The following is a 24,188-nucleotide window of genomic DNA, read 5'->3' as shown; positions in this document are numbered from 1 at the left end:
CTTGCAAGGGGGACAACTTTTTGAAACGGTAAAATTTACTATTTCCCGTATAAAGTTCGTACCGTACCTGGAACAGTTCATTTCATACTTCCTCATGACATTGCTATATCTGTACATTAATTATCAATAAAAGATTAATACAATTTTAATTATTATTTTATTTATTTATTTTTATTTAACATAATAATAATAAAAAACTTATCATACTCCCAGTTATTATCATTATAATTATTAATATTTCATTATTATTGTTGTTGATGTTGTTGTTGTCCTTGTCGTCATCGTCGAAATCATCATTTTCTATTTTGGTCAATTTGTTTATTTGTTTGAGAAACGGAATTCTCATTCTGTCCCAAACCGACCTATATCAGGTCTATCACTATCGCAGATTTTTTATTTATAAAAAACGGTCAAAATTGTAACATGTTCACTCAAAAATGTACATTCCTTTTGGGAAATTACTAAAAAAAAATACGCCAAAAAAGTCACTGTATGTTAGGGAGGAACAAATAAGGTAGGTAGGGTGAGTGGGAACAAACAAAACAAGCCTTACGCCTTAGTTTGAGACCCATCTTAGATTTTCAAAAAGGACATTAGTCTAACCGAACAGATTCAGGAATGAATATATTTTCAGCTGTCAACTATTAATCTAGCTAAGTTATTAAAACGATAGGTAAAAAACTAAACTAAAAAGACTCACATGTTCGATGCAAATGGACCCCATCCTATAAGGGCATGGACGGGTATCCTCGGACCGGGAACGTTTTGGCGGGTTCCCGGGTACAAATTTAGTTCCCGGTACCCGACCGATACTAATACCAATACCATCTGATGTTTTGTAAGTTTTGGCTGGTTAACGTCAACCTTGTGGCGTGGTGTTTGTTGAGGTCAACGTAAATTAAGGTGTGTTTTTTTCTTCATGTACCTTTTCATAGATGACGTTCTCCTTCCTTTGTGACTCACATGAGCAGAGATGGCAGTTAGTCTTTTCTTCGGAATGCCGTTCGGGCCATCGCATGTGAATGTGTTGATCTGAAACGCGATAACGCGTGTTTTCACGATCGTACTTTCACGTTTTCACCATCGTGATATGGTGATTTCGCGTTTTCATCATCGTACTGTCGCGTTTTCATCATCGTACTATCGCGTTTTCATCATCCGTACTTTTCAAACGTTAAAAAACCCTCCAAACTTTACGTTTTTTGATAACATGTACACGTTGTGTTTATTATGCGGCTTGAATGTACACGGGTACCTGCGGGAAAATGATGATCGGGAGCTGGGTCCAAATACAATATATATGAATTTCATTTAAAGTAGGAAGGTCTAGGTACGGCTGTCACAGTCACGTGACAAATGCCCCGAAATAGACCTTTCCCGACGTATATTTTAGCTATTATAAGAGCACAAGAGATATTTGTAAAACACATCTTTTTCTTTCAAGATCACTGTGTCCTAGACCGGTTATCATGAAAATCAATATTGGTCATCTGCTGACCCCCCCCCCCCTCGCCCCTACCAAGTTTGAAGCTCTTAGGTCCAAGCATACTCGTGTTATAAATCAGACAAGCTTTTTGTGTTTAAAGTCACCATGGTCATTGGCCATTATGTTGAAAATATACACATGGTAGCAAATATTCGTATTCAATTTAAGTTTAAAATAAGTAAAGGAAATAAACATAACTAAGTGTAAATGCCTGTATCACATACTTAATCTGCTATTTGAATAATAAATAGGGGACTGTGAATACAAAATAATAGATTGCACTGTAATGAAACTGCTCTACTTCGCTCGGCGGGACCCTAATCTCAACCAGTAGCACCTCCCATTTGGGTACTTATATAACCCGCAAAATTGCCAAGTTTTGGAATATCGAGGTGATTTGTTATTCCAAATTAAGACATTTTTTACATTACAAACAGTTCATTAATACAAACCTACGTTTATTCGGATGATAGGTTTTTAACTAAGACTTATCAATTAGCGGGACACTTTTTAAGATTTTAATCACCCCAAATGGCTATAAAATGAACAATAAACCTGTTTAATGAAATACATTTGTTTGTTTATTGGGTTTTCCAATACAATACAACAAAGTGAAGTCTCGCACTGATTTATATCGTTAACACCTTTATTTATATATATGGGTAGATTTGTATCTAGTCTAGAAAGATTTTCAATAAACCACACACCTAAATATTCGACTTGCCCATTTCATTTGCCTACCTACAAAACAAAATATTTATATCATTTGCGAGGATTCTTATTCAATATCAGTGGCTGAAAGTGAACACTCTGACAAAGCGAAATCGATATTTGATTATGATATTTAATGCTCAGTGCATTTATACTCTGTTTAATTAATGACTAGTGCTTAGTTTTGGATCATATAGGATAATCCCCAAGGTTTGTTTAAAGAACTAAACATACTTATCTTTAATATGTGTATTTCTATTAATATTTTTAATAATTCTAAAATACTTACACTTTTATGTATGTATTTTCTAATTGCACAAAATGAATGGTCATACTTGTAAGCACTGCATTATAATGGTTAAACTCTTGATAAATTATGATTATATGTATCAATTCGTTCAGGAGTTTTAAGAAATAATAATTATTTTGTCATTAATCAATTGTTTCAATTTCTCCATATCTATTGTGATATTTTTTATTCATAATGTAAGTGTATGTAGGCATATAGCTAGAGGTATCACTGATACTAGGCTAATCAATTTAAAGTAAACAAACGCAAAGGCTTCTATAAACCCTGTGCCCAATATTCCTACTCCTAGATAAACCTTAAAAAATACAAAAATGTTCAAATTAGTGATGCACTTATTGTACTGCCCATTGATAACATAATATTTTTGAACCGCCATGGAGACATGTTTCAACCACGTGTCATGAAAAATTACATCTTCAGTGTATTGTACATCACGTTTAACATGATAGCCACACATTCAGAAAGTATACACTCAGTTAAAGATATGCTATGATAGCCACACATTCAGAAAGTATACACTCAGTTAAAGATATGCTATGATAGCCACACATTCAGAAAGTATACACCCAGTTAATGATATGCTATGATAGCCACACATTCAGAAAGTATACACTCAGTTAAAGATATGCTATGATAGCCACACATTCAGAGAGTATACACTCAGTTAAAGATATGCTATGATAGCCACACATTCAGAGAGTATACACTCAGTTAAAGATATGCTATGATAGCCACACATTCAGAAAGTATACACCCAGTTAAAGATATGCTATGATAGCCACACATTCAGAATGTATACACCCAGTTAAAGATATGCTATGATAGCCACACATTCAGAATGTATACACTCAGTTAAAGATCTGCTATGATAGCCACACATTCAGAAAGTATACACTCAGTTAAAGATATGCTATGATAGCCACACATTCAGAAAGTATACACTCAGTTAAAGATATGCTATGATAGCCACACATTCAGAAAGTATACACTCAGTTAAAGATATGCTATGATAGCCACACATTCAGAAAGTATACACTCAGTTATAGATATGCTATGATAGCCACACATTCAGAATGTATACACTCAGTTATAGATATGCTATGATAGCCACACATTCAGAAAGTATACACTCAGTTATAAATATGCTATGATAGCCACACATTCAGAAAGTATACACTCAGTTATAGATATGCTATGATAGCCACACATTCAGAAAGTATACACTCAGTTAAAGATATGCTATGATAGCCACACATTCAGAGAGTATACACTCAGTTAAAGATATGCTATGATAGCCACACATTCAGGAAGTATACACTCAGTTAAAGATATGCTATGATAGCCACACATTCAGAAAGTATACACTCAGTTATAGATATGCTATGATAGCCACACATTCAGAAAGTATACACTCAGTTAAAGATATGCTATGATAGCCACACATTCAGAAAGTATACACTCAGTTAAAGATATGCTATGATAGCCACACATTCAGAAAGTATACACTCAGTTAAAGATATGCTATGATAGCCACACATTCAGAAAGTATACACTCAGTTAAAGATATGCTATGATAGCCACACATTCAGAAAGTATACACTCAGTTAAAGATATGCTATGATAGCCACACATTCAGAAAGTATACACTCAGTTAAAAATATGCTATGATAGCCACACATTCAGAAAGTATACACTCAGTTAAAGATATGCTATGATAGCCACACATTCAGAAAGTATACACTCAGTTAAAGATATGCTATGATAGCCACACATTCAGAAAGTATACACTCAGTCAAAGATATGCTATGATAGCCACACATTCAGAAAGTATACACTCAGTTATAGATATGCTATGATAGCCACACATTCAGAAAGTATACACTCAGTTATAGATATGCTATGATAGCCACACATTCAGAAAGTATACACTCAGTCAAAGATATGCTATGATAGCCACACATTCAGAAAGTATACACTCAGTCAAAGATATGCTATGATAGCCACACATTCAGAAAGTATACACTCAGTCAAAGATATGCTATGATAGCCACACATTCAGAAAGTATACACTCAGTTAAAGATATGCTATGATAGCCACACATTCAGAAAGTATACACTCAGTTAAAGATATGCTATGATAGCCACACATTCAGAAAGTATACACTCAGTTATAGATATGCTATAATAGCCACACATTCAGAAAGTATACACCCAGTCAAAGATATGCTATGATAGCCACACATTCAGAAAGTATACACCCAGTCAAAGATATGCTATGATAGCCACACATTCAGAAAGTATACACCCAGTCAAAGATATGCTATGATAGCCACACATTCAGAAAGTATACACCCAGTCAAAGATATGCTATGATAGCCACACATTCAGAAAGTATACACCCAGTCAAAGATATGCTATGATAGCCACACATTCAGAAAGTATACACCCAGTCAAAGATATTCTATGATAGCCACACATTCAGAAAGTATACACCCAGCTAAAGATATGCCATATCTTACCATATTATTACATGAACATCTTGATCTTGGTGTAACAACTTTTTGTCTCATGGTATTTATTTCTGTGTGTACTGTGTATTTCGCCGTTTGTTTGTTTGGCATGTTTAAATAACTTTGAGGTGGAAATAATGAGAATATATAAATATGCTACAGTTGAACAAAAATTTCAAAATAAGCGACAGAAAAAAGTCACATTTTGAAAAGTTTAACTCCATAAGGAACGCCCAGTTACGTTTCTTGATACAATGTATGCACTTGAACCAAATACACCTTAAGATGGGTAAGTTTGATCAGATATTTTTTTATATATATTTTATTTCTTAACCTGTTTTTTATGGGTTGAATTTGCCCAAGTTCGAATTAGACTTTTTTTTGTGATACTTAATACATTTCAGTCGCACAGGTTTTTATTGTTGTTTTCTTTTAAAATGAATTTGGCTGCCTGTAATAATGAAAACTGATATAGTGAAATTTTCGAACTTGCTAGCGGACTTTTCATAAAAAAGAATGACTGTCCTTATCACAAAACTTTGATTTTGGTATCATTTTAAAAGTCGAACATGTTTAACATATAAACTCCTGACATTAACGATACGTTTGGCGTAAATAATTCAACCTGTCATTTAAGGAACATGAAAAATCTCTCATGAACACTTATACTACCTACTTTTTTATGTGCATCAAAGAAACGGCTAGTTCTTAGATAAGCAAGTTGTTACGGTGCACCATAATATTTACACGCATTATCTACCTCACACAAAGCCATTTTTTTCTGCAGCGTGTATGACAAATTTTACATGATCGGTGTTTTTGAAGAGTTTAGAGTGGTTGTAAAATATTTAAACAACCGTATCTGCCACTTAAATGAACCAAAAGTACTTGTTTATCCCTGATTAAAATACTTGTCGATAACTTGAAACAGAAACTTTTATCTAATACCAAGGCCAGTGATATAATGAAAACTACAGAGACAATGCCAGTGGTCAAACATTCACATATTTATTAACCCTGTTAAAGTGACTCGCTCATGGTTTTGGACCAAAAATTAGTTTTCCGGTAATGCATCTGAAAACACTTATTTTATCATTATATTACTCTATGATCTCGAAATTGCAGAAAAAATACAGTTATAGCATAAAAAAGAATTTTGGTTTTAGTGGGGTTCGAACCAACGCCGGTAGTCAAGACAAAATATAAAACATTGCCGGCTGGACCACACGCACACCGGTCAGTTTAGCTACAAGAACGGATATGTTAACCTCTTAAAGATACATTGAAAAAATAATTGATTAAAAAGTGCATTTCACAAACCATGAGCGAGTCACTTTAAGAGGCACACGGTAAAGGCCCAAACAACACTGAACGAGAGAAAAATGCCTATCCCCGGGGCAAATATATCACAGGTGAGAACATTTGCCCCTGGGTTGATATGGATATTCTTAGGAAATACAATAAAGGGTTAAAATGATCACATCTGATGGTTGCCCAAGATTTGCCCCTGGGAGTAAATTAGCCCTTGAGGTATTTTTATGATTCGTTGATACTGCTATTCTTTTAAAATAATACAATCAAAAATCCTGATAAAGGATTAACATGACCACAGGAAAGAGCTGACATGTGTTAGGTGCTTATCTGTCCTGGTGCCCTTTAAAACATGTGTGGATGCAATTTTTCCAGAAAAAAATGCAGCTTTTACTGTCAACGCAACAACTAATCTATACACATTTTCTATTAACTTTTATGGATTCGATAGGCTACCTTTGCTTAAATCTGGACTCTCACAGATTGACCGTTTTGACACATTTTTATTATATTTATTTTTTATGTCTTGGAATGAGCCAATTTTTCGTAAATGTCTTGAAACCGAATTTAATAAGACAGAAAAAATCAGATCGAAACTTTTCAAATATACGTTCGAAAATTGATGTTTGTTTGGCCGATAAACTAATTTTTCTTACTTATTTTTCTAAAGAGTTAGTAACGATTTTAGACATAAAACATTAATTTTCGACCGTAAATATGAAAAAAACTGCGATCTGATTTATTGTCAGCGGTCTTATATCACTTGTTTCCAGACATACTCGAAAAATTGGCTTATTCCATGACAAAACATAACAAAAGTTGTCAAAACGGTCTGTGAGAGTGCAGCTTTAAAACTTTTCAAGATCTTAAACGTTTTGTGCGTAAAACATCCTATTATCTATGCATGATATATCAACACACGTTTATTCAAAGTTTAAACAATATTTATTTTTTTAAACCGTATTTAATGCAATGAAATCTTAACCATTATGTAAGTTGCATTGTTCCGCTCATAACTTATTGGATAAATGTCTCCGTCACGGCTTAAAGTGAAATAGATTGGCCGTATACTTAAGGTTTCTTATAACATTGACTTAATAATAACAATATTATAAATTAGTGTTAGCTTTTGATCTCAATAAATGTTTTGTTAAAGAAAGTGTATGTTCTCAGTTGGAAAATAGGATTATAAAACCTGAATGAAATATTATCATTTGTAAAACACAGTCAGGTGTTCGAAAGCTTGACGTCCTGATGATTTAAAATATATGTAATATATAGGTTATGGGCGGGTTGCCGCGGGGCGGGTATGGTTTGAGTGTACCCAAGTACAATTTTAGAATCCGGTACCCGATTAATACAGCAATGTATTCTGTACTGTGCATGTTGAAGAGTATACCAGAAACATTTCTACTCCATGTTCTTTTCAATAGATGACATTCCTTTGTGACTGAATTCACACGCACAGAGAGGACATTTCATATTTTCAAAAACGATAAAAAACAACGTCCAAATTACACTTATTTCTGTTTCAGGCGGTATATTTACTTAGTGTTGTTTTAGAAAAGGGATTGAATCGTGTAATTCTTATTTTATTAGATCGGGATCACGCGTGCAAAATTTCTACCTGTCCATGGCCTTATACTACACAGTCTTCATCATTTTATTTTTATCAAAACGCTTCGTCATTCATAGTTACAGTATATTATCTATATCTGTCAATTGTTTCGTGAAAAAATAATATCATGAATATGTTATAAAATGATTGCGTGCCTTTCATTTCATGGGAAGGCTAAACATGAAGCACCCATATAATATTTATGAGACATTGTTCTCTCAGAGGAGAGAAAATAAAAGATACATAGAAAGACACTCTGGTCCCTTCATTGATTGGAAAATAGCACTTATTATCGGTATATACATTATCTTATTGAAGGCCTTTCAATGAAATCTGTCAAGCAGTCATTCAACTCTATGAATACATTATGCATACCACAATATCTGAGCATTAAACCGCATTGGGCGACCAAAGGTATCTGAATATTAAAGATTGATTTTACTTTCTGTAAGGCCATAAATCATTGAGCCCATACCATTTGTAATTAAAATATTCTCAAAAAGCAACGAGAGATTGAAATATGCACAAATCAAGGCGATAGTAAAAGATGATAATAAAGTAACGAGATATTGAAAGATGCACAAGAAGCCACGAAAGATTAAAAATATCACAGGAATCAACGAGAGATTAAAAATGCACATAATGTACCGATATATTAGAAAAAAAAATACACAGGAAGCAACGAGATATTAAAAACATCACAGGAATCAACGAGAGATTAAAAATTGCACATAAAGTACCGAGATATTAGAAAAAAATACAAAGAAGCAACGAGATATTAATAACCACACAGGAATCAACGAGAGATTAAAAATTGCACATAAAGTACCGAGATATTAAAAAAAAATACAGAGGAAGCAACGAGATATTAAAAACATCACAGGAATCAACGAAAGATTAAAAATTGCACATAAAGAAGCGCGAGATTTAAAGATACACAGGAAGTAACGAGATATTAAACGATTAAAAAAGTCACCAGGAAAAAAATGCACATTAAGTCACGAAAATTAAAAGTTGACAGAAAGGCGCGAACAATTTCAAAGCTGCAAAGCAAGTCACGAGATATTAGAAGATGCACAGTAGCGAGGCGAAATTAAAAGATGCAGCAAGAGCTACGAAACATAAACACTTTGCACAGAAAACCTCGAGAAATCGACAGATTTACAGAAAGCAACTTGAAATTAAAAGATACAAATATATTCACGAGAAATTAAAAGATGCACAAAAAGCTACGTGAGATTAAGAGATGCACAGAATATCACGAGATATCAAAAATGCACAAAAAGCTACGTGAGATTAAGAGATGCACAGAATATCACGAGATATTAAAAGATGCACAAAAAGCTACGTGAGATTAAGAGATGCACAGAATATCACGAGAAATTAAAAGATGCACCAAAAGCTACGTGAAATTAAGAGACGCACAGAATATCACGAGATATTTAAAGATGCACAAAAAGCTACGTGAGATTAAAAGATGCACAGAATATCCCGAGATATTAAAAGATGCACAAAAAGCTACGTGAGATTAAGAGACGCACAGAATATCACGAGAAATTAAAAGATGCACAAAAAGCAACAAAATATAAAAGATGCAAAGAAAGTCACGTTAAATTAAAATATGCACATAAAGCATCGATAAATTAAAAGAGGCACAGAAGATCACGAGAAACTTTAAGAAGCAAAGAAAGCCACGAGGAATAATAAATGCACAAAAAGCATAAAACATTTAAGATATGTAAAGAAAGTCACGTTAAATGAAAAAAAAATGCACAGAAAGCAACGAGGAATTGAACGATGCACCAGAAATCAAATGAAAACGCTAAGAGCCTTTAAAGGCTGAAGGTGTGACATGCGTGGTTTTACTCTTTTTTAACAACAATCTTTTAGGCAATAACAATAGAATAAAACAATTGAGTATCCCTAAATTGTAATATTTAAGTGCCTTAAATTACCTAAGAATAAGTTGAATTTTTAATACAAAACGCTAGTTTTATAACAGTAAGTGAAATACATGTAACTCGATATTGGCTCAGGACGTTTGACTATTTGTAGTAGGTAAAGTAAGGCACGGTCTTTAGACAACACATTTCCACGTACTTATCTATATACTTGTATTCCACAAAGTTTAAGAGGAATATTCTTCGGCTGGCTTTCAAATTCACGTTAACGTTACATTTGCATGTATGTATTTAAATAAAGATGAATTTTAATTTGCACCATTTTAAACAGCCATGTCATCTGTAGAATAGTAGATCTGACGATACCTGATTTCGATTTGCGGAACTTAAGTCTGTAGACCAGCGGACTATAGCAAAGACATGCACCTAAGATCTCGAAAATTACCAATAAGCAAGGAAAGTCACGGAATATTTAAATATGCACAGAAAGACATGAGAAATAAATAGATGAACAGAGAGTGATGAAAAAGAGGATGCGCGTAAAGCAACAAGAAATTGAAAGATGCACAGAAAGGCACGAGCAACTTAAATATGCACAGAAAGTCACGCGAAATAAAAAAGATTCACAGAACGTCAATCGACATTAAGATTTTCACAGAAAGTCACAAGAAAGTAAATTATGCAAAGAAGACAACGAGAAAGTATAAGATGCAAAGAAGGCAACGAGAAAGTAAAATACAGAAAGAAGGCAACGAGAAAGTATAAGATGCAAAGAAGGCAACGAGAAAGTATAAGATGCAAAGAAGGCAACAAGAAAGTATAAGATGCAAAGAAGGCAACGAGAAAGTAAAAGACGGAAAGAAGGCAGCGATAAAGTAAAAGACGGAAAGAAGGCAACGAGAAAGTGAAAGATGCAAAGAAGGCAGCGATAAAGTAAAAGACGGAAAGAAGGCAACGAGAAAGTGAAAGATGCAAAGAAGGCAACGAGAAAGTAAAATACAGAAAGAAGGCAACGAGAAAGTATAAGATGCAAAGAAGGCAACGAGAAAGTATAAGATGCAAAGAAGGCAACAAGAAAGTATAAGATGCAAAGAAGGCAACGAGAAAGTTTAAGATGCAAAGAAGGCAGCGATAAAGTAAAAGACGGAAAGAAGGCAGCGATAAAGTAAAAGACGGAAAGAAGGCAGCGATAAAGTAAAAGACGGAAAGAAGGCAGCGATAAAGTAAAAGACGGAAAGAAGGCAACGAGAAAGTGAAAGATGCAAAGAAGGCAGCGATAAAGTAAAAGACGGAAAGAAGGCAACGAGAAAGTGAAAGATGCAAAGAAGGCAGCGATAAAGTAAAATACAGAAAGAAGGCAACGAGAAAGTATAAGATGCAAAGAAGGCAACGAGAAAGTGAAAGATGCAAAGAAGGCAGCGATAAAGTAAAATACAGAAAGAAGGCAACGAGAAAGTATAAGATGCAAAGAAGGCAACGAGAAAGTAAAAGATGCAAAGAAGGCAACGAGAAAGTAAAAGATGTGCAGTAAGGTAGCTTCGGAAATTAAAAGATGAACAGTCCGACACGAAAAAAGTAAATAACCACAGAAAGCCTCGCTGTTCACTTCAATGATTGGAGCGCATCAATATTTCATCGGTATAGACATGATCTTATTGAATACTTGTCAGTAAAATATTGCACGCAATCATGATTCTATTTTATGCTTGTAAACACCAAACATAGAAAATATGCAGACCAGAGTATCCGAATATTAAAAATTACTTGAACTTTCTGATTAACAAAGCACACAGTGTTCTATATGGCCATATACGTCAGTTAACCAATACACTTTTAAAAATTAAGGCTAAAAACCTCTCACGGTAGCTAACGTTAACAAAATGTTTTGTATCCGTGTTGCTTCGCACGGTATATATATACACTTTGACAGTGTATGTTTACAACGTGATAAATTGCGTCATGAATGCTACGTCGGAAGGCAATATTTTGATTTGAAAAAAAGACTTTAAACAAAGATAACTTCTCTATTTCTTAACCATTTTAATTAAAACAAAGCGCGGCCTACGCCGCTTACGGAGCCCTGCATTCCGTCTTTTACCAGAGTTTGATTGAAATTTAATTTCCTTAAACACTTCGACAAACCTTTTCACAATACGGCCGTCTGACGTAGCACTGTCAAAACATGATTTTGGAAACAGGTTTGTCCGAGTCGAAGTGTTTAATGAAACTAATGACTTTATCAAAAGTCGGTAATTAGCAAATGCGGGGCTCTTAAAGCGGCATAGACTGCCCTTTGTTTTATTTGAAATGGTGTTGTAAAAGAAAAGTTATTTTTGTTTGAAGGCCTCATTTTAAGCAAATTATTGCCTTCCGCCGTAGCATATATGACGTAATTTATCACGTGGTATACACACACTGTATGAGTGGGGAATCAAATCGCAAACGTTAGCCACAGAAACTTATACTCAGTGCAAGATTGGATGTCAGAGGGGCGCACTTTGATAAAGGGGGAAAGGGGGGGGGGGGTAACATCGTAGGAAATGCACACCCTTATCATCATCGGCCAGGAACCAGAAAGAGGATACAAATGTAGTATCATCTTAGAATGGGTCGTCTTTTTTAATATAAATAGTTTATTTCCAACCATACATGGAACATGACATGAAAGACAGCGTAGAACCCGTATAATGTAACAGTATTAAGCGACCAGAAAACATTGTTTGAGAGGATGCCTGGTCGAGATACTGATGTATTTATACATAATAATATCTAATTATTTGCATCATACTGGAGAAGGTTCAATTTAATTTCATTTACACATTAATTCTTATATCCAAACGGTTCAGTTACACAACTTCGATTAACTTCGGCAGAGGGAACAGTCAAAATATATATAACAGAAGCCCATCCAACTTAACTGTTAATAAAATTTGTATCTGACTTTTTCTAGAGTCACAATGGGAGTAAAAGATCGCCAGAAACACAAGGTCAGCAGGAAAAAGAAAACGGAATCTGCCAGGTATTTACATGTGTATGGCCACAAAAGTTTTATTTTGCACATTTTCAGACATTTTCTAACAATGTCCTGCTAGGCAGCGGTGGCTTTAGGTGACAGGTAAGGTCACAAATTAGCAAGTTCCGTTGACTAACATTACAACCGCAAAACTCATACACTACTAACGCTTTTCAAAATCGTGGACTTAAAAGACAATATTTGAGACAAAATTGCATTTTACAAAAAACAAACATATGCCGGTCATTTTAAACGGTGCATGTGATAGAATTTGAATGTGATATGCTTATATGTGTGCATACGTATTCCCATGTTATCCACACAGCTTTATCCCTGAGACACTTGAAATGCATTAACTTGTTAAATAGTTATAAGTGGCCGTTGTGAACTCGATATTTAAATAGTAGAGTTTATGAATGGTGACAATATATCGAATCAATGAACTCACTAGTCTGCTTTTAATGATGACGCACAAAGCTATATAGAAACTACTAGTGTTTGATTATTAACCAAATAGTTAGTATATACATTGTTAAGTTGTATTCTGCATTGATTTTAGTTGCATAAGTTGCCTCAGCCTTTTAAATGTGTGCGTTAACTTATGGGTCCGTATTCACTAAATTCTCGCTTCTCAGACTCTGTTAAGTACAATTATAATATTCATGTCATATGCTATTACCGAAGCAAGATGTTAAATCTTTATATTTATAATTAATCTGTGCTTCAATCAGGCACACATATATTGTCAAAGTCATTTTATAGATATTTTGAAGCATTAAGATTTTTTTAAGGCCAGCGTCTCAAACTTACGCTCAATATGGAAGTGAATATGGAACCCAGTTATTTTGATTGCACGAGCTTTTGTTTTATTTGCCCAACATGACTACAAATTGACCATTTTGGAACATCGCACGTAGTACGCTTTGTGCCGCTAAAGAGATCCAGATAACATACGATTTTGCAGTTAAAATCTACTTTGTAATAAACAGGTATCATTTTTATCATTACGCTCCTAAGCAACCCCATTCAAAATTGCAATGGATCTTGTATGGGTTGTAAACTCCAGTGGTGCAATATACATGAACACCAGTTAAGTCTATCTCCGAAACTAGTAACGAATTGCTATATAGTCACTGAAAATGGCATTTTAAATTAAAAATGGCTTTTTGCTACGGCAACACGTTTCTTGGTGTTTCCGAAATACGTCACGACAAAGTTTGAGGGGTACTTGAGTTATTTCCCTTGAATGCAACACATTGCTCGATATCTAGTTTGATGCCTCTAGGTTGTCGTATATTTAGATGCATAATTAAGGTTTAAGACATCCTATTAATAACACATTTAGACAAAATATACAATACATCTCACATTATTTAACATAGTTATTCAACTATTAAGTCAAATGTTACAGACGGAATAACCTCGGCGTTTATCAGGCACAGACAACGTGTGTCGCGTAATGCTATTTTGACGACGACCAGTGTATTCTCGATCTCTTTAGCACACGAGCTGTTTTAGTGTAATGTTCACTGGTTTGTTTCTGCACGTCTTGTCAGTTTGGAAAACGCACAAGATACTCAGCTCAACTCAACACAAACTCAACCAAATGAATACGAACCGCTTCGAGAAGATTTCATCAAATTGTGGTCCGCCTGGAATATTAACTCGACCGCGAGGTGTATGAACGCAGAAACGAAAAACATGTTGAAAGTATATTCATGAACTATAATTGCTTCCACCATTGCTTCTGTTGTTTGTGCTTTTTAAGTAAATATTGTTGTTTTTATCCCTGCTAACGATAGTATAGCTTATACTTATTTGTTTTAGATAAACATGCTTAATTGACACCACCTTTACCGTTTATATGAGCACCATGGACGGTTTTAAAATTGCGCGAAAAGTTGTGAGCATATCAAATCGGCAGCCGGGTAATCTTAGTGTTGGCGCATATAGCCTAAGTACAATGAAGTACGCATGTGCAAAAGGTGAATAACCCGCTTAAAGTGATGCTTTGAAAGACGTTTTTGTAAAGACGTTTTTAAGTTAATATATCAGAAAACCGTCCTGCGATTCCATTTTCATGAGCTTGGCCACTTACTTACATTTGCGATACTTAACTTTGAGAGACTCTATCCGACCAATGCTGTCAAATGCCAAACTAGGTGATGCAAACATTCAAAGTAAGATATTTGTCATTTTTTCAGTGATATATGGAGACGGGTAGAGCAGACCGGTTTGGACAACACTTTGAAAAAAATCGCGACGGTGAAGGGTGAGCTCAAGGTCATATCGAGGTAACATTTGTTTTGTAATTTTAAACAAAACAACCAAGCAATAAAAAGAATGGTACTTACACAACAAATAACACCGAGATTAGGCTAATAACTTACGTCTTGTAATCTTCAGCAAATATTCTTTATCATGCAGTGAATTTGACTTTCATAAGGATAACACTTTATGCTGAAAACCATAAAAAACCATGTTGAACATAAACATAATCAATTTAAATGTATGTACAACATTACGTTTATTTAAACATGTTCATTTGTATGTACTAGTATACTTATTATAATTAGTACGTTACAAAGAAACACCGTTAATTATATAATGATATAAATAAATTTATATACATAATATTAATATAAATGGCGTTTATTGAAGGATGAATATGTGTCTACTTGGTTTGATCGCTGTTAAGTATAACACTTTGTTCTAAATGCTTTTTGATGGCTTTTCATACGTTTGAAAACATCTGTTTACAAAATACAAAAATAACAAGCTATACACCTTTACTAAATGAATATCTACTGACTTTATAGACATCGGTAAGTATACTTAACGGATCGGTATTCATAAAACATCTTCAGGACATTCCCAACTTAAACTATTTTCCTAATTTAAGTAGCTGACTGGTCAAATATGATACAATTCCTTTAAAATTTTATACTGCTTTATTTCCATTGAGTTTTGTTTTAAACACACCTTTATTTAACGGAAAAAATCAACAATACCAAAAAACCAACACACTTTAATAAAAATAATCAAGAAAAAGAAGGAGAAAAGGCTTAAGTAAGTAAATGACTGATGTTTTATGAATACTGGCCAATGCTGATACTGGATTTGTGTTTTGTGGTTAAAGGGTTTGGTTGGAGTAAACTCACACCTGATCCTTCTTGTTAATGCCTATAGTTTCTTTTGTATTAGGATGAACTGACGGTTGGGCAAGGGTTTATCATATTTTGTTTTTCAATGTATTCTTTTGAGTTTAAAGTCACTGGCGGGTTATGTGTCGTCTTAAATGAAGTTTCATTCACCAAATCTAAGGCGTCACACAATTATTTATGCTCTTTTTAACTTAAGAGAGTTTACACAGCCGCCTTAAACATGAACCAATATCTTCATTCTTACAAGAATGCTCTTTTAACCTTACTTATTTGACACATGCGTTTGTCCACAATTACTGAAAAAGTACCTAGCCATGTAATGAAGCTCTAGTCAATGTTTGTTTTTGTGTGTACATACTTGTACATGGTCAGGAACACCATATCTCAAAATAAGCGTGAATTAGCATCAGCTGATCATAAAGATGATTAAACCAAACTTGTGTTTTCAATACTCTTCAAATCGCTAGTAAATGGCGCAGTTATAGAGTGCACAAAATAATAAATAAAACAAGTATATAAATATCTTAGTTTCAACTTATTTATTTTAATACGATTGTGAAACAATTTATTTAAAGTTTTTAAACAGTATAGCAAACTATATATTACGCGAGAGTGTGGTCTGTGTTGTTGCGCTCAACAGGACAAATACCTTGAACAGTTTATTGAAAAACAAATATTAGACAGTAAACTATGTTTTAGTTGAGAAGTCGCCAACATGCAAATTTTTATTTGAGGGATTTATAATAACAGTTTTATATTTCTTTAAGGTTTAATCTTTTGCAAGCAACAAGTATACTTGCATTCATATTTAGCTTATAAGAGCTTATCAAATGTTTGCGAAATAAGATTTGTTTTAAAAAAAAAAACACATTCAATGAAAAACTGCCATGAAAACATGAACAGTTTCATCTACCCAAATGGTCAATACTATCCAAACAGCGACTGGTGGCTTTAGTGGGAATGTACGTGTTTTTTACGACGTCTCCGAACTATCAATTGGCTTTAAGCTGTTACGGCATACAGGACACAGGCAGAATGTAACCCTTGTTATAGATACTGTTAGTCCTTAACGAGCGCCAATGTAAAACAAATGATGCATTTGATGCCCGTTTAGTTTCCCTCCCGTAACATATTTGTATTTAATTAGTGAGGCGGGGGATCTAACGTTTGACCATTGGGCAGGGAGTCAAGTGACCATCTAGACGAAGAATTTGTGCTGTGCCTTTGTGGTGAAAGCTTCTGAATTGAAGTCACTATTTTTTCGATAACTTTTTGATTTGAAAAGATGTAGACAATAAGCCACTTTCGTTTGTTGAATTATTTGTGTGTTTTTTTTTTCCGCACAAAAACATTATACATAATGTTGTTTTAATGTTAATTGAATTTTAACATATCTTTGTAAAAATATTTCTTCAAAAGAAATGCTGAATTTTTTAACACACCAAAGCTTTAGTAAAATATATATTTACGTCAGAAGTAAAGGAAAATCGAAATTATGAAATGCTTTTAGTAATTTTTGGCCTTCCCAACCAACTTCAGTATTGATGAAGACTCGTAAGTAATATATTTATAATCTGCAGCATTTCTTCCGATGACGCGGTGAATCTGTCTTCGGTGATTACAGAAATGAACGAAACACTTGGGAGTATTCGGCATTCCTTTGTAGACAATGAGGCGGAAATTTACGACGGTGACGAACACGAGTTGAAGTAAGTCACAATTTGTTCTAAATTGATTGAACTTGTGCATTATGCCTTTAAATTTGCCTTCAAAAATTGCATCGCCTTAATAATTGTATCGTAAATCAAAATATGCCCCCAAAATCAACATGCCTTAAACTTATCTTATATCAATAACTGGCTTACGGTGCTGTTTGGAGCTGGCGAGTAGAATTAGTATAAGTACACATATACCAGTACATATATTGTCACAGTTTATACTATTAAAATATTTTTGAAAGCTAAAACGATGGAAAGAGACGTCCAGCTATACAGACAGCTACTCAGGGGATAGTTTCAATGGCATCCAACTTACAATTATTTGGACTTGGACTATACATATAGTACCATGTTAAGAATCTCTCGACTTGTATGGTTTTATTTAAGGTACCTAACATCCAGCTGCCCAGCCATAGTAAGCATATGGAGCCAGTTCAGCATATTTGCCTCCGACTTTGCCACCAGCTTTGTGCAGAAGTAGGTTACTTACAGAACTGTATTTTATTCACGCTAAATTGACGCGTTCTGTACACACATATAAATCGCTTAATTAACTCTTAAAGCATTTAATGATGAATATTTCCAAACTACACACAAAGTTTACTTGCCTTTATCGTTCAGTAATCATTCCGTCAGCGTATGTCACGTGACGGTGATGATCAACATAATATGACTTCATTAGAAACTTTTGTTCTTCCCCTTGAACGTGAGAACACCAATTGAAGAAGGGATGCAACTCAAATTGACTGTAAAGTCATGACTTTGTTATATCCCTTGAACGTTCAAAAACGTGCAAACCACAATGGGAGAAAGGATGCAACTCATTTTAATCGTTTTATAAAAACGTTCCTATCCCCTTATACTATTTTTAAATTATGACATAAAGTTATTATTTATGATTAAACCATTCGCATTTGATATTACTTTAATGAAAGACTATGCAAATCGTATCAATATTAACAAAATTTCCGAAAAGATACACACCAAAACCTCACGAACAACGTTATGTACATGTATGATTTATTTTTCGCAGAAGTTGGTTAAACTCTTCAGAGCACCGACAATTATTAAACAACGTGGTTGATTTGGCGGGAAACGCTGTCAAATTAGTCGTGCTTGCTGTGGACACATCGAAATTCCATAATCTAGAGTAAGATCAGCCAACCATTGAATTAGAGGTTTTAAAATTGAAATTATTTGTAAATATGGGCTGCTTAAAAATAACAATTTTTATTTGCTGGAAATTAATTCAGTTTTAAACATAATGCTGTGCATATTGGAATTAACAGAGAACACTAAGTTTTTGTTTTACTTACCAATGTTATATAAGAAATGATAATCAGAATTAGAAAACTAAAATGCAACCAATTGTATTCGTAGTGAGGCAAGCGAGCTTCTAACGGCGTCCAGGAAAGAGTCCGAAGATGTCAGTAAAAGTCTCCAGCAACATGTGCCAAATATGTTGTCGGTGGGGTAAGAATAATCTGCTTTATGTATGATCTTCTTGCTAGTTTGTTATCGACGTTTACGTTTTGGTGGATAAAATAAGCAAAACATGGCCAATCTGATGATTCTCATTTCAACACTCGCTGGTGGTCCTAATTCAGTATATTTGACTTCCACTTAAACCCGAAATACTTTGCTAATGTGCTTTTTGAAAACTGAAAATGAAATAATTGGAATATTCGTGATGTGTTTTTGAGAAGCCTTAATTTTACTATACAATTATTACAAAGGTAGTACATTACAAATATACCAGTATCAGTTGAAAACCTTTTTTCAGAGAGGGCCACTCTGCAGCCGGTGGTCTTTGGGAGCTGCTAGGCTGGATGTTGTACGGTCTAAAACATGTCACACATCACGTCCTGCAACCAGACATTGACAAGAAGTAAGTGCACTTAGCTATTTTTAGGGAGATTTTCGTGTAATAGCGGAGAGTCTAGTCGAATGTTTGGGACAAACACATGCATATTCCTACCACAAGGAATTTCAACACAACTGAAACAAATCTGAGTAACCATATTACACTGTCATTTCTTCGCCACCTTTGCTTGCCTTTGCCAAGGATAAGTACACCTCAATGTACTTCGACGGGCTCCGAGTACTTCCGGATATGGCGAATGGTTGTTTTCAAGAGAGGATGATCGTATAACCTTAAGCGTCCATCCGACAGACATTGGGCCGAATGTTAATAACTTAGTTTTATCAAAGTAAACAACGTTTCATTTTCAAATCGTTACACCTTTGGCAGTTTCATGGATACAATTGTGATCTGATGTATTTCTAACAAGGTTCGAGACAACTGTTTTAGCTGCAGTTTTTATACTAGTATTTGAAAATGTGAGCACACAATTAATTACTTCACGTTTACACCTTTAACACAGTTCTAAATATTCCGTCCATAGACAAAAGTTATCATACTCAGAAATTAGATTAACACGATCGACCAGGTCTAAACTAACATAATACTTTTTTCTCAATTGGAATAATTTAGTTATTGAAAACTGGTAAAAAGTATTATGTTTATTCATATGGACTCTGGTAATAACTCGACACCTTACTAAACCAGCCAACTACGCACGTACAAATGACTGTTTAAACGGAAACATGTTCTATTAAAATATAAATTATTTTTGATTTTTGAAATCTTGTTAAAACTTTAATTTAGAGAACCAGACGTTGACCTCAGTATGTATGACGAGCTTACAGGGAACCTGTATGGCCTTTTTCAAATACTACCAGAGGAATGGACCGCAAAAGCCAAGTAGGTCATCCAAATATGTTATATACTAACATTTTTTGTCGAAAGTGAATTATTGAATATTGACTAATTAATTAATAAGTTGTTTGTTGATTTTATAAAAAGGGAACTTGCACATAAAATTAATTTCATCTTAAAGGTGAACTATTCCTCCCAAATAAGATGTACCACAAATAATAAAATTGTTTTAATTAATCAAAAAACGAAGTGGTTCTTATGTTTAAATCTTTAGGACCCACCAGTTATTTAAAATGTGTGCGTTGTTTGCTATAAAATCACGGTTACAAAATTGTTATCATGAATTAAAAGTTTCCATAAATGCATTATTTAGTTAGTTGTTAAAGGTTTATCACTTCAAATTTATGTTTGTTATACATGTGTAAGTATTGATTTTAAATAAGAGTATCAAAAAGCACAAATTAACACAATTATGCTAAAACACCAATTGCTATGCATAATTCAGTTGATATCTTCGTTGACTGATTTGCATAAAAGTGATACTCGTATTTAAATTTTGTATTTATTCATCCTTTTCGGTTAATAAAAATAACTGCGGTATATCTTTTTTGGTAAGAGTGCATCTTTAAATAAACTGAATAATATGGACTTGAAATTTCCTTCAGGGAAGAAGCAAAACCTCCAAGCCCTCCTGCGCCTTCACAGAACAAGAAAAACAGGTACATTGTATAAAGTATTCGGCAGAGAATGTTGATTCATTTAGAATATTTGATTGACAAGAAAACTAAACCGGTTTTATTTAATTGGCTTTTGTTCAGAAACTTATTTAATATATTCAAAATTTTACCAAAAGCTTTAACTGCAAGTCTGTATGTGGCGGCTCATGTAGTTAAAGATTCTTAGACAAAAGAGATTCAGTCATGATAAAATCACAATTATATGGATGACCTTGTACCGTTTTACTTTAAACCTTTATTCACAGGCTTGGGTCATGTAGCATATCACAATTAATAAGCAGTATAGGAAACAACTCAAATCAGTAGCGAAGGTTGTAATTCAAAGAAAACTTTATTTAGATTTTTTAAACACAAAGAGCAAAAGCTAAGTAGATCAATATGCTTACGTTTAAACAAGGATAGATACAAAAACGCCATGTTTTATGCGATTCTGTGAATAAAATAATTAATGGGTATGATCGACTAGTAGACATAAATGTATTGTTGCAGTAAAAAGACCACTAAGACAGCTTCGAAAGAACCAAGGTATTTTTTTTCAACGGATTTTCCGGATAGGATAAACGTCTGAGATTAGTCGGGCTATTTTGTTTGTAGCATAAGCTGTTAATACAAAGCCATAGCACGAATTTATTTAAGAACTGCGCTTTCGTAGATGGATCGTAGATGTATGCTTTTTGTTAGTCTAAACGCTTTTAGAACTAACAGATAATTCGTTGCCATTGTCATTAATATGTCCTTTTAGCGTTCCAATACTTATGTTGAATAGTTAGTAAATTCTCCGTGGCTGATTTAACAATGATTGTGAAGGAAGTTATAAAATGCTTAGTCACTCTCGTTGTCACAATCTTGTGCGAAAGTGTGTCTTGTTTTAAGTGGTAAACCGGGGAACCCGAAGAGAACACACCTGTGACCACCAACGAAATGCGCCCAAACCGGGAATCGAACCCGGGCGCCATGACTCGCGAGTGAGCTAACAACTGCGCTAACTAGACAACCTTACAATTTGTTATAACTATGTTTGCATGTTACATTAAGGCTATCAAAGTAAAATAAAGTTAAAACTAGAGATTGCTTTTTTGAAAAAGCGCTTGTCTCCCCTATTGTGTGGTCGTAGCTGAGAAAAAATAAATGATGGACATGAAATTTGTAACTTTGGACTGGAGACAAACCAACAGTGAAGTTTGGTTTATTCGATTATATTAAATAGTGAAGAGAAGAAAGTGTTGTTGATTAATCATGGAAAATGTAAACGAAGTTTGCATTGTATGAAGTTCCTGGGCGCAAGCGTTATTCAATTATTGATCGGAAACCATTTTTCAGCTCACAATCATCGTGACCATGACCTTTTACCTACTGATCACAACATCAATAGGGATCATCTACATAACCAACTTGCATACCAAGTATTAAGTTCTTGGGTGCAAGTGTTCATTAGTTACTGAGCGGTAACCATTTCTTCAACTCAAGGTCATGGCAACCTTGACCTTTGACCTACTGATCTCAAAATCAATAGGGGTCATCTACTAGTCATGACCGACTGGCGTACCAAGAATGAAGTTCCTGGGTACAAGCGTTCTTAAGTTATTGAGCAGAAACCATTTTTAAGCTTAAGGTCACCGCCAACGTATCATTTTTTACCTGAAGGTAACCTTGACCTTTGACCTTTTGATCTGAAAATCAATAGGGGTCATCTTCTAGTCATGAACAACTAGCTTACCAAGTATGAAGTTCCTGAAACCAAAGGATCTTTAGTTATTGAGCGGAAACTTTTTCTTCACTTCAAGGTCATGGCAACCTTGACCTTTGACCTAGTGATCTCAAAATCAATATGGGTCATCTTCTAGTCATGACCAACTAGCATACCAAGTATGAAATTCCTGGTTGCAAGCGTTCTCTAGTTATTGAGCAGAAACAGTTTCTTCACCTCAAGGTCACGGTGACCTTGACCATTGACCTACTGATCTCAAAACCAATAGGAGTCATCTACTAGTCATGAACAACTATGAAGTTCCTGGGTACAAGCTTTCTTTAGTTATTGAGCAGAAACCATTTTTAAGCTTAAGGTCACTGCCAACATAACATTTTTTACCTGAAGGTAACCTTGACCTTTGACCTTTTGATCTCAAAATCAATAGGAGTCATCTAATAGTCATGAACAACTAGCATACCAAGTATGAAGTTCCTGGACCCAAAGGATCTTTAGTTATTGAGTGGAAACCGTTTCTTCACCTCAAGGTCACGTTGACCCTGATCTTTGACCTAGTGACCCCAAATTCAATAGGGGTCATCTACTAGTCATGACCAACTAGCATACCAAGTATGAAGTTCCTGGGTCTAAGAGTTCTATAGTTATTGGGCGGAAACGAAGTGTGACGTACTGACTGACTGACTGACAGACTGATGGACTGACTGACGGACAGGGCAAAAACAATATGTCTCCCCATGAATGGGGGAGACATAAAGATATTACACGCAAATGATTTTTACATGGAAGGTCACCACGACCTTGACTATTGACCTTGTTACCCCCAAAACAATTGGGATCATCTAGACATCATGACCAACCTCACTTCAAAGTTTGGTGAACCTAGATCAAAGCATTCTCCTGATATTGCACGGAAATATTTTTTTACATTAGAGGTCACAGCGACGTTGACCTTTGACCTTGTGACCCCCCAAAATATAGGAGTTTTCTAAACCTCATGATCAACCTCCCTACCAAGTTTGGTGAACCTAGGTCAAACCATTCTCAAGATATTGAGCGGAAATGTTTTTTACATTGGGGGTCGCCGCGACCTTGACCTTTGACCTAGTGACCCCAAAAACAATAGGGATCTTCTACACCTCATGACCAACCTCCCTACCAAGTTTGGTGAACCTAGGTCAAACCGTTCTCAAGATTTTGAGCAGAAATGTTTTTTATATTGGGGGTCGCCGCGACCTTGACCTTTGACCTAGTGACCCCAAAAACAATAGGGATCCTCTACACC

The 24,188-nt window shown here is 34.6% G+C and overlaps 1 protein-coding gene across 3 annotated transcripts in view; it reads left to right on the top strand.

The window, feature by feature from the left end:
• Window positions 1-2,225: 2,225 nt before the first annotated feature.
• Window positions 2,226-24,188, top strand: part of LOC128237141 (uncharacterized) — a 33,878-nt gene continuing 11,915 nt past the window's right edge. The window contains exons 1-11 of one of the 3 annotated variants that reach the window (XM_052952526.1): window positions 2,226-2,407; window positions 12,798-12,866; window positions 15,065-15,154; window positions 17,605-17,733; window positions 18,130-18,219; window positions 18,776-18,892; window positions 19,123-19,215; window positions 19,526-19,630; window positions 20,411-20,506; window positions 21,127-21,180; window positions 21,688-21,723. In XM_052952526.1, coding sequence (XP_052808486.1) covers window positions 12,805-12,866; window positions 15,065-15,154; window positions 17,605-17,733; window positions 18,130-18,219; window positions 18,776-18,892; window positions 19,123-19,215; window positions 19,526-19,630; window positions 20,411-20,506; window positions 21,127-21,180; window positions 21,688-21,723 — 872 coding nt within the window. In that variant the 5' untranslated portion in view covers window positions 2,226-2,407; window positions 12,798-12,804. The remainder of the gene's footprint in view (window positions 2,408-12,797; window positions 12,867-15,064; window positions 15,155-17,604; window positions 17,734-18,129; window positions 18,220-18,775; window positions 18,893-19,122; window positions 19,216-19,525; window positions 19,631-20,410; window positions 20,507-21,126; window positions 21,181-21,687; window positions 21,724-24,188) is intronic. The other 2 variants (XM_052952445.1, XM_052952599.1) reach the window with 2 other exon arrangements.

The sequence above is a fragment of the Mya arenaria genome, chromosome 1 (assembly GCF_026914265.1).
Source record: "Mya arenaria isolate MELC-2E11 chromosome 1, ASM2691426v1".
Classification (NCBI taxonomy): Eukaryota; Metazoa; Mollusca; class Bivalvia; order Myida; family Myidae; genus Mya; species Mya arenaria.
The sequence above is the reverse complement of the archived record's forward strand: the minus strand, read 5'-3'. Positions and strand labels throughout refer to the sequence as shown.